This window comes from Stegostoma tigrinum, chromosome 10 (assembly GCF_030684315.1).
Source record: "Stegostoma tigrinum isolate sSteTig4 chromosome 10, sSteTig4.hap1, whole genome shotgun sequence".
Classification (NCBI taxonomy): domain Eukaryota; kingdom Metazoa; phylum Chordata; class Chondrichthyes; order Orectolobiformes; family Stegostomatidae; genus Stegostoma; species Stegostoma tigrinum.
Window position 1 is genome coordinate 32582605 of NC_081363.1, and position 12019 is coordinate 32594623.

General features: G+C 43.6%; 1 protein-coding gene across 2 annotated transcripts in view; it reads left to right on the forward strand.

Moving 5' to 3' along the window:
- The first annotated feature begins 2566 nt into the window (after nt 1-2566).
- fancm (FA complementation group M) overlaps nt 2567-12019 on the forward strand; it is a 149004-nt gene continuing 139551 nt past the window's right edge. Inside the window, exons 1-3 of one of the 2 annotated variants that reach the window (XM_048537195.2) lie at nt 2567-3199; nt 7962-8134; nt 8237-8314. In XM_048537195.2, coding sequence (XP_048393152.2) covers nt 2659-3199; nt 7962-8134; nt 8237-8314 — 792 coding nt within the window. In that variant the 5' untranslated portion in view covers nt 2567-2658. The remainder of the gene's footprint in view (nt 3200-7961; nt 8135-8236; nt 8315-12019) is intronic. The other variant, XM_048537196.2, reaches the window with a different exon arrangement.

A 12019-nucleotide genomic window follows, 5' to 3' on the forward strand; every position in this document is an offset into this window, starting at 1 on the left:
AATACTTGATTTAATTTATAAATTAATGACTCTACATTGTATGCAATTAGCACTTTATTGTTATAATACTTAACTTTTATTTCAAAAAATCCATGATACCAGAACATTAGGGACTCTGTATTACAATCTCCTCTCTTACTCCCCATAACATGTACAAAATGGGGTTTGGGGGTAAAACTGGCATCTGTTCTGAGAACTAATTACTGCAGATACCGGAATCTGTACTGAAAACAACAAATGCTGGAGATCACAGTGGGTCAGATAGCATCCACGGAGAGAATTATAATGTTTTGAGTTTAGATGACTCCTCATCAGAGCCGAAATGAAGTGTGGAACACATTTATGCTTTGGTTTGTGGTAGGGTGGTTTTGTGTGGGGATGGCGGATGTTGGTGCTAGTGAAGGAGAGATTAAGTGATTGGAATGTGGGAATGGCAGAACAATGACAGCATTGACACACGTTGTTATCAGAGTTCAGGACAACTGCAATAGGGGCCATGGCTTCCTCTTGTGGTTGACCAGATGGAGGATGGCCCTTCTCTTGACAGTGACTAGGATGGGGAGGGCGGAGAATATGACAACAAACTAAAAAAGGAAGAAATGGTTCACTATTTAAAGCTGTTGAACTCAATGTTAAGTCTAGCAGGCTATAACGTGCTGAGTCTGAAGATGAGATGTTGTTCCTCCAGATTGCGCTGTGATTCACTGGAACACTGCAGCATGCTGAGGACAGACATGTGATATGAAAATGACCAGCTGCAGGAAAGCAGTCACCCAAGCTGTGTTTTGTTTCTTCAATATAGTGTAGGCCACACTGGGTGCAGTACACAAGATTGGAGAAGATACAGGTGAAATGCTGCTTCACCTACAAAGACTGTTAGGGCTGTTGGATGATGAGGAGGGAGGAGATGAGGCTGTGGTTACATGGGAAGGTGCTGTGGAGTGGGGTTGTGGTGTTGGTGATTGTGGAATAGACTAGGGTGTCCCGGAGGGAACGACCCCTGCAAAATGCAGATGGCGGAGTGAGGGGAAGGTGTGTTCCATGGTGGCATTCTGCTGGAATTGTCTGAAATGGCGGAGAATGATCCTTTGAATGCTGAGGTTGGTGGGATGAAAAGTGAGGACAAGGGGAACTGAAACACACTGTTGTGAATTATGAGAAGGGGCAAGGGTGAAAGCATGGGTGATTTGTCGGATGCGGTTGATGGCCTTGTCAACCATAGTGAATGGGAAACCACGGTCACGGAAGAAGCAAGCTCTGTCAGCAGTGCTGTTTAAGAAGGTGGCATCATCCGAACAGATGCGATGTCGGCAAAGGAACTGGGAGAATGACTTGCAGGATATCAGATGTGATGACCTGCAGTGAAGGTAGCTATGGGAGTCAGTGGCTTTATAGTAGATGGCAGTGGATATTTTATACCCCAAAATGGAGACAGAGAGGTCAGAGAAATGAAGTGTTAGAAATGGATGATGCAAAAGTTATTGAGGGGTGGAAATTGGAGGTAAAATGAATGAAGTTTTCAAGATCTTGGCAGGAGCATGAAGCGGCACTGAAACTGTCGTCAATGTACCGAGGAAAAAAAAGTTATGAGATGGGGGCCAGTGGAAGGTGGCTCATTCCACATGCCCCATAAAGAAGCAGGCATGACTGGGACTCATGTCGGGGCCCATAGCCACTCTTTTGACATAGCAGAAATTAGATGAATTGAAAAGAGAAATTGTTCAGTAAGACAGCAAGTTCAGCTAGGCAGAGAGTGGTGGTGGATGGGAATTGCTCAGGCCTCTGGTTGAGGAAAAAGTTGAGAGCCCTCAGACCATCCTGGTGGGGAATGGAGGTGTAGAGGGATTGGACATCCATGTTGAACATGAACAGCAATTAGAGCCAGGGAACTGGAACTTATCAATATGGTGGAGGGCATCAGAGGAATCATGGATGTAGTCTGGATCAGCAGAGAGAGAACGGAGTCAAGGTATGAGGAAATGAGCTCAGTAGGGTAGGAACAGGCTGATACATTGGGCCTACTGAGGCAGTATGGTTTGTGGATTTTGGAAAAGAGGCAGAACCGGGCTGTCCGAGGTTGGGAGAGTACTAGGTTGGAGGTGGGGTGGCAAGATCTCCATAGGTCAGCGACAGTCCTGTCACCAATGGTGTGATATTGAATGCGGGGTCATGCAGTAGGAAGAAATGTCTGAGAGCTGGCATTGAGCCTGCACAAGGTGATAAGTTCACCACATTACAATTTGATCTGACCAAGAGTCAGCTAGGCTCGAAACATTAGCTTGTTCTATCTCCACGGATGCTGCCTGTGATCTCCAGCATTTGTTGTTTTCTGAGGCAACTTATTCTTGCTAGGGTTGAGATATTTTCTCCAAACCGCTTGTTGAATTGTTATTTATAGGGTGGGTCTTCAACCCAGAGTATGTGGCTCAGAGACAGGTACATTACAACTGCCTCACTTGAGCCTCAGCTCCAACTGAATCCATTAGGGGTAGCTTGGAGCTCTCTCGGCTGAGGCTGATTTCTTAGCAACGGGTGGCGGGGCCTGGTGTGGTTACGTCATAGGGGTGCGCCAGATTTGAATGTCGGGCGGCAGTTCGCGCCGAGTTGCCTCCTGTGGGTTGAGAGCACCATCTGGGTTGTTCCCGAGAAGTTTCTCGAATGAGCGGCGGGCGGCAGCGTACACTGTTTCAGAGCTGGGGCAACATAGCGCCCCGACCTCGGTCCCAGTCTCAGTCCCAGTCCCAGGGCGGGAGGAGCGCTGAGACCGGGCCTACGGTAACTCCGGCGCCAGAGGATGGCTTCCAAGACGGGGAGGATGACGATGTGCTGCTGGTGGCGGTGTTTGAGGCTGAGCGGTCCTTGGGCAGCCCTAAGCCGGGCTCTGAGAGCCTGCCGCCCGCCTCCTTTCCTGGCTTCGACCTGTCCTCTGGCGATGTGTGGATTTACCCGAGTAACTACCCCCTCCGGCCCTACCAGTTCGACATGGCCCGGGCGGCCCTCTTCCAGAACACCCTGGTGTGTCTGCCCACTGGCCTGGGCAAGACCTTCATCGCGGCCGTGGTCATGTACAACTTTTACCGCTGGTATCCCTCAGGGAAGATCGTGTTCATGGCCCCGACCAAACCCCTGGTCGCCCAGCAAATCGAAGCTTGTTACAAGGTGATGGGTATCCCGCAGGATCACATGACAGAAATGACAGGTAACCAAAGAGCTGATGTGGCAGGTGGTGTCTAAACTCCCACCTGCATTGGATTATCACAGGAGCAAGAATAGCCCGCGTCAACAAATTAGTATCAAGATTTGATAAAGTACAGAATTTGAACCCCAGTGACCATGGCTTAGGAGTATGTTGCCTAATGCATTCGCAAGTACAAGTATAAATTGTTTTATAATAGAGGGGAAGTTCTGAACCCCTACTTAGTTCAAATTACTGGTCATCTTCAATCATGCTTTTTTCACTTTATTGAAAGTATAGTTGCCTTCCAAGTATCATCTTTCTCACAGCTTCCTGTTTGAATGTCTACAGATTTCTAGCCCTGAAATAGTACTGAAAAAACTGAAATAAACTCAGAAGTATAGAAGAGATTGGATTAGTTGGGATTATGTTGACCAGAGTTTAGAAGAAGGGGGTGCTGTGGAATCTCACTGATATTTTAAATTCTAACAGAACTAGACAGGGTAAACATAGGAAAGATGTCCCCCATGACCAGTGACACTGAATTTCCTAGGTAGACAATTGTATGTTAAAGTGCTTGCTGCTGACATTTCTGATTATTTGCTAGTCTAGAACTGGGGTCACAGTCTAAGGATATGAGGTAGACCATTTAAGACTGAGATGGGAGATCTCAGAATGAGCCGCCTGTGGAATTCTCTATCACAGAAAGCAGTTGAGTTCAAAACGTTGAATGCTTTTTAAGAAGGAGATAGACATAAAGTGATCAAAGGGTTAAAGCAGAAACAGTGTACCAAGTTAGATTATAGAATCCCTACAGTGTAGAAACAGGCCATTTGGGTGATTAGCCATGATCATGTCGAATGGTGGAGCAGGCTCACAGGGCCAAATAGCCTAGTCTTTTTCCTATTTTCTATGTGTCTAGATTTGGTTAAGAAACAATGGCATCTGTGACTGACAACATAGTACATTTTCCTCCTTTTACTTCTTTGCAGCTGTTGATGTGGTTAAAAATTGCAGAAATTCACCAAAGATCCTCAGACAGCCCCTTCCAAATCTACAACCACTTCCGTCTAGAAGGACAAGGGCAGCAGATGTATGGGAACAACACCACCTCAAAATTCCCCTCCAAGTCACTTTCCATCCTAACTTGGAAATTTAACCCTGTTCCTTCACTTTTGCTGGGTCAAAATCCTGGAATTCCCTCCCTAATAGCATTGTGGGTCAACAAGAGGACTGTAGTCGTTCAAGAAGGCGAGTCACCACCACCTTCTCAAGGGGGATGGGCAAGAAATGCTGGCCAACCAGTGACACCCACATCCCACAGATGGATAGGAAAAGAAATACTGTCCCAACCAATGCCTGTCCTCTGGTCAATAGAATTTCCCAGTTTAGTTAAATTCTTTCTTGACTATTACTAGACCTGTTGTAGTTTCCAAAATAGAAATGTGAACTGGAGATGAAAATCAATCATAACGGTCAGCTTTGCCCTCAATTTTCATTTGCAAATGTCTTTAGATCAACTTGCTTATTAGGATTAGTTTTAGACTAGATTTGTAGCTTGGGTTGTGGATGTTATACTTTGGTCACAAGAACTCGAGTTAGATACCGGGCATTCTGTGGCGTATGATTTAGTTCTTAATTTTGCAATGTTTCCATCCACTACAACAAAATAAAAACAAATATAGGCAACTTATATTTCAAGCCCACCAGCTCCCACAGCTACCTAGAAGAGACCTCCTCCCATCCACCCTCCGGCAAAAATTCCACCCCCTGTTCCCAATTCCTTTGCCTCCGCTGCATCTGCTCCCAGGATGAGGCATTCCACTCCCACACATCCCAGATGTCCATGTTCATCAAGGACTGCAACTTTCACCCCACAATGGTCGAGAACGGCCTCAACCGTGTCTCCCGCAACACATCCCTCACACCCTGCCCTCGCAATCACTGCCCAAAGAGAATCCCCCAAGTCCTCACATACCACCCCACCAACCTCCAGATACAATGCATCATCCTCTGACACTTCCACCATCCACAATCCGACCCCACCACCCAAGACATTTTTCCATTCCCACCCTTGCCTGCCCTCCGGAGAGACCACACTCTCCGGGACTCCCTTGTCCGCTCCACACTCCGCTCCAACCCCACCACACCCGGCACCTTCCCCTGCAACCGCAGGAAGTGCTACACTTGCCCCCACACCTCTTTCCTCACCCCCATCCCAGGGCCCATGATGACTTTCCATATCAAGCAGATGTTCACCTGCACATCTGCCAATGTGGTATACTGTATCCACTGTACCCGTTGTGGCTATCTCTACATTGGGGAAACCAAGTGGAGGCTTGGAGACCACTTTGCAGAACACCTCTGTTTGGTTCACAACAAACAACTGCACCTCCCAGTCGCGAACCATTTTAACTCCACCCTGCAGCCCAATGGTATCAATGTGGACTTCACAAGCTTCAAAATCTCCGCTTCCCCCACTGCATCCCAAACCAGCCCAGCACGTCCCCGCCTGCCTAACCTGTTCTTCCTCTCACCTATACCCTCCTCCCACTCAAGCTGCACCTCCATTTCCCACCTACTAACCTCATCCCTGGACTGACCTATCCCCTCCCTACCTCCCCATCTATACTCTCCTCTCCACCTCTATCCATCTTCGGTCCGCCTCCCCCTCTCTCCCTAATTATTTCAAAAACCTCTCCCCATCCCCCTCTCTGATGAAGGGTCTAGGCCCGAAACGTCAGCTTTTGTGCTCCTAAGATGCTGCTTGGCCTGCTGTGTTCATCCACCTTCACGCTTTGTTATCTTGGATTCTCCAGCATCTGCAGTTCCCATTATCTCTGATCACAAAGTACTGCAAACGCTGGCGATCTGAAATAAAAATACAAAGTGCTGGAGAAACGCTAATGTTCTGACAGCATCTGTAGAAAGAGGAACAGAATAAATGTTTCAAGACCAGTATGACTGTGGAACATGTACACCACATATATAACCTTGTAGAGTGATTGAAAACTCACTGCTTGTCTGAGTGAATGCAACTGGAAAGACACAATTTTGGGACCAAGCAGGGCAATGCTGCCAGGTTGATTGGCATCCATGCACCACCTAGAAACATTCATGGCATCTGCCTGTAGTACATTGGCTTAAGTGTACCCTTTCCACGAGATGCACTGAAGGAACTTGTTCGGACTGCTTCAATAACATTTTCATTAATTGTCTTCTGCAAATCAAAATTTCATCTGTTGCTTCTTCAATGACTCAAGTTTATCAGGCATGCCTTCCCATTCATGATGCAATGCTGACTCTACTTGATTGTATTATATATTTATAAATGCTCTGCTATTATGTCCTTTTATAATAGACTTTCGCGTTTTCCCAAAAGCTACTGTTAAGCTAACTTGCCTATAATTACTTATTTTTGCTTTCTTTCCCTTTCTTTGGGAGTTTTCTACTCTTCTGGAACTTTTCCAGAATCTAAGGATTCCTGGTAGATTGTTGCCAGTGCATTCACAAAACTGTAGCTACTTTAATATCCTATCAGGCCCAGAGTACTTGTTGGTCTTCAGCATGACAACGATTCACAGTAAAGTGCTCGTGGAAAGTAATTGTATTTATCTCATCTCCTCACTTTTGCCCCTTGCATTTTAATTCTTCTGGAATTATTTTAGTGTCTTCTACTATGAAGACTAATGCAATTTATTCAACTCCTCTGCCATTTCCTGGTTCCCCATTAGTATTACCTCATTTTCTAAGGGTTCTATGTTCATTTTGGTTTCTCTCTCTTCTTAAAGAAATTCTTACTGTCTGTCTTTGTATTTCTTACAAGTTTACTCTCACTCCCTCTATTTCTTTGGTAACTTTTTACGGTATTTGAAACTTCGTAATCACCTGGTCTGCACTAATCTTTGCCAAAGTGTATAGTTTTTTTTCTTTCAATTTGATGTTATCCTTAACTTCCATGGTTGGTAACACCTTAATCGAATCCTTTCCTGTTGGGATGTATTGTTGCTGTAAGCCTTGAATTGTTTATTGCCTCAACATGTTCCTCAACATGTCTTAACTACTTTCCGAGTCCATTCCAGCCAGCCTTACCTTTATTCCTTCTTAATTGCTGTTATTTAAGCTTATCTCAGTTTTTTTTCTGACCCAAGTTCATCTCTCAAGCTGAATCGTAAATAGCCTGGTCCCTGTTGGATCCACAACATATTGTCCTAGGGAACCGTATGCAGTAGACACTATGAATTCTTTCTTATGGCTATCTCTGCCAATCTGACTATCCCAATCTAAACGAAAATTAAAGGCACCCATGATTAACGTACTGCTGTTGTTGCATTCCTTCATTATCTCCTGATTTATTCTCTCCTCCACCATATAGCTACTATTAGGAGGCCTGTAGACTTTTTAGTTGCTTGCAGTTTGATAAATATTTTACATAAATAATTATTTGTATTACTGTTACCTGGGACTGATCTAATATTATAGAGACTTTTATAGTAACTGTTTTTATTCGTATCCAGAGCATTATTTCCTTCATGTACACTGTCAACCATAATAACTGTTCAAAAATTTCAAACTTCAAGGTCTAAATCAGTGGGTTGCATGTTCTTAAACTGGACTCGGGTATTATTTCCAGCTTTACTTAGTACCAAGACAGAATGCCAAGGCCATGTCCTGCAAGTGCCATTGTTGATTATAAGGCATCCAGGTCTCTCCTGCTTAGCTTTTATATTAAAAAATACATGAACTAAAACTGACATCAAACTAAACATTCAGTAACTTTTTGCAGGTAAGACACAGGCATTGAATCGGCAGAATATTTGGAATGCCAAACGGGTTGTCTTCCTCACACCTCAAGTTATGATGAATGATCTTTCTCGTGAAGCTTGTCCAGCTGCTGATGTGAAGTGTTTGGTTGTTGATGAAGCTCACAAGGCACTAGGAAATCATGCTTACTGCCAGGTAAAATAAATGTTGTGCATGTAGCTTTATTTTGTGTGAGTGATGTCTTATGATTTTTTTTTTCATTATTTTTTTTTCAATTTCTCTCTTCCTTTCTCGCAGGTTGTTCGAGAGCTGTGTAATTATACATGTCAGTTCCGTGTTCTTGCTTTGACTGCAACGCCAGGTAGTGACGTAAAGGTTCGTTATTCATGCAATCTATCCAAAATGTGAAAGTTGAATGATTTTGAAGTTAATCTGTTTTACTGAAATTCAGGTAATTGCAGTTCACAAAGGAATTAAACAAGGAAAAATGTCAAAGCTATAAGCATTTGAGACCTGGAGGGTGCCCATATATTCACTTCAGAGATCTGCAGTTCATTTACTGTAAATATTGAAACAATAAGTGGTGTTGGGACTTCTATCCATTAAACAAAATACCTTATTCTTCTTATATGTTTGCTTACCCACAAGCATACAGACAAAGAAATATGTCCATATTCATCTCCTTTATTACATTTAAAAATTACCATCGGGTTTAAGTTTGTTGCATTGTCTGTAAATAGGAACATAGGAGCATGTGCAAGTCATTCAGCCTTTTGAACTTGCTCCAACGTTTTAGATCATGGTTGATCACCTACATCTATGCTGCTTTTCACTGCTGCCCTCATATTTCTTAATGCCATCAGTAATTAGAAATCTTTCAATGTCTGTCTTGAATCTACTTAATGACTGAACTTCCAAAGCTGTACGGCAAAGAGAGTTTCAAAGACTCTGGTCCTTGGAGATAAAAATTTCCCTACTTCTTCATAAACTCAGACCTCTGTTTCATCTTGTAGGAGACTAGAACAATACTTTCAGCATCCGATTTATAAAGTCTCCTGAGGACCTTTCAAGTTTCAATAAAATCATCTCATTCTTCTAAAGTCTGGGTACAGTCCAGCCTGTCCAGTTTTTCTCTTAAGTATCCATCAAGTGAATCTTCTTTGAATTGCTTTTAATATTTTATAGCTTTCTTTAAATAAGGAGATTAAAATTGAACATAGCACTGCAGATGTGATCTCCCTAGAACCATGTACGATAGCAAAACATCCCCACTTTTATAACAGTGTGGAACTGGAGGAACATGATAGGCCAGGCAGCATCAAGCAGGAAAGTTGACATTTCGGGTTGGGCCTGCTGTGTTCCTCCAACTCCACACTGTGTTATCTCTGACTCCAGCATCTGCAGTTCCTACTAACCCCACTTTCATCTTCTCTTCCTGTTGCAAAATGCACCAAATTGAAAAAAAAATAATGAAAAAAAAATAAGACATCACTCACACAAAATAAAGCTACATGCACAACATTTATTGTACCTGGCAGTAAGCATGATTTCCTAGTGCCTTGTGAGCTTCATCAACAACCAAACACTTCACATCAGCAGCTGGACAAGCTTCACGAGAAAGATCATTCATCATAACTTGAGGTGTAAGGAAGACAACCCGTTTGGCATTCCAAATATTCTGCCGATTCAATGCCTGTGTCTTACCTGCAAAAAGTTACTGAATGTTTAGTTTGATGTCAGTTTTAGTTCATGTATTTTCTAATATAATTTATGTTCCTTAGCAATCTTTGTGATTCATGAACCGGGACACCCAAACTTCTCAGTAGCTCTGTTCTGCAGTCTCTCACCATTTAAACATTATGCTGCTTTTCTATAATTCCTGTGAAAGTGGAGAAATTTACATTTTCTGACTGAATTAGCCAAATTTATGCTCACTCATTTAAGCTATGTGTTTTCCCTTTGCAGAATTGTAATGTTCTCTTTAAAACTTGGTCCACAACCTATTTTCCTTTTACACCACGGAAAAGTACCCTTTGGCCCAACTCATTCGTGCTGACCACATATCCCAATCTGAACTAAGTGTGGAGCTGGATGAACACAGCAGACCAAGCAGCATCTCAGGAGCACAAAAGCTGACGTTTCAGGCCTAGCCCTTTCATCAGAAAAGGGGGATGGGGAGAGGATTCTGAAATAAATAGGGAGAGAGGGGGAGGCGGACTGAAGATGGATAGAGGAGATGATGGGTGGGGAGGTGAGGAGGGGATAGGTCAGTCCGGGGAGGACGGACAGATCAAGGGGGTGGGATGTGGTTAGTAGGTAGGAAATGGAGATGCGGCTTGAGGTGGGAGGAGGGGATACGTGAGAGGAAGAACAGTTTGGGCAGGCTGGGACGAGCTGGACTGGTTTTGGGATGCAGTTGGGGGGATGGGAGATTTTGAAGCTGGTGAAATCCACATTGATACCATTGGGCTGCAGGGTTCCCAAACAGAATATGTACCTGCCTCCACCACTCCTCTGGCATCTCATTCCGCACACCCACCACCCATTTCATTTTTTGAAAAAAACGTTCCCCAGTAGGTTTCTTTTTAAACTCCCCCCCCCCCCCCCCCTTACCTGAAATCAATGTCTGCTAGTTTTGGACTCTTCTCCCCCACCCCCACCTGCCCAAAATGTTGGAAAAAGACCTTGGCTAATCACCCTGTTCCTGCCATTTATAATTTTACCCCTCAATCTCTGACACTCCATGGGGGAAAAATGCCCGAGCCTATTCAGCCTCTCCCTATAGGTCAAACCCTCCATGCTTGGCAACATCCTCGTAAACCCTTTCTGCATCTTCTCAAGTTTAACATGTTTCCTTTGGAAGGGTGAATCATCAGCAATTTTATCAACTATTTGGTTCCTTCATCAAAATCGTATTTATGTTTATTGTCTCTTTCCTGTTAGCTGAGCAATCCTCTTTTTATGCTAATATGTTATGCCCTATACCATAAGATCTTAATTTATGTAATAACCTTTGAGATATCTTGTTGAATGCCTTTTGGAGTACAGTCCATCCATTGACATTACTCTCTATTCATGTTTGTTGCTTCCTCAAAGAGCTCAAAGTGAAGCACAAATTTATTTCCACAAAACAATGTTGATTCTGTTTGATTACATTAATCTCCTTAATTTTAGGTTCCAGCATTTTTGCTCTGACTAGTGTTCAGATAACTGGCCTTTAGTTTCCAGTTTTCTATCTCTTTCCTTCCTGAATAGAGGAGTCACATTTTGCTATTTTTTTCAATCTGTATTCCCTCTACCCTCATCTTCCTCTGCTCCACTGCAGTAAAATTTTAGCCTATACAATCATTCCTAATCAAATATTCCATTCTAGACAATGTTCTTGTAATTTGTAAACCTGTTCAAGAATTTGGGAAGGAAAGGTTGGAGTTTTCTCATAATTTAAAAGGATAGGGAGGTGAAAGATATTTTTTGAGGGCCGGTGGTCAATGTGCTTTTGAAATGGATTAGGTACCTTTGGAGAAGATGAAGTAGGAGAGATATGTGGTCGGTATTTTCTTTGGAGTTAGCATTGGTGCAGAGGTGGAGCGTGCATGTAGGAAATGAGCTCAGCGTGAATTAACCAGATAGATGAGGTTCAGGCTAATTTGGTCAGAGAATCTGTGTCAACATGCTATAAGTAACATAGGTGCATAGAACATAGAAAAGTACAGCACAGTACAGGCCCTCCGGCCCACGATGTTGTGCTGTGGAATAATCCTAATCCAAAAATAAAATAACCTAACCTACATTCCCCTCAATTCACTGCTGTCTATGTGCATGTCCAGCAGTAGCTTAAATGTCACTAATGACTCCGCTTCCATGACTACCACTGGTAAGCTATTCCATGCGCTCACAACTCTCTGGGTGAAGAACCTCCCCCTGACATCTCCTCTATACCTTCCTCCTAACACCTTAAAACTATGACCCCTTGTGGCAGTCAGTCCTGCCCTGGGGAAAAGTCTCTGGCTGTCGACTCTATCCATGCCTCGCATTACCTTGTACACCTCGATCAGGTCATCTCTCTTCCTCCTTCTCTCC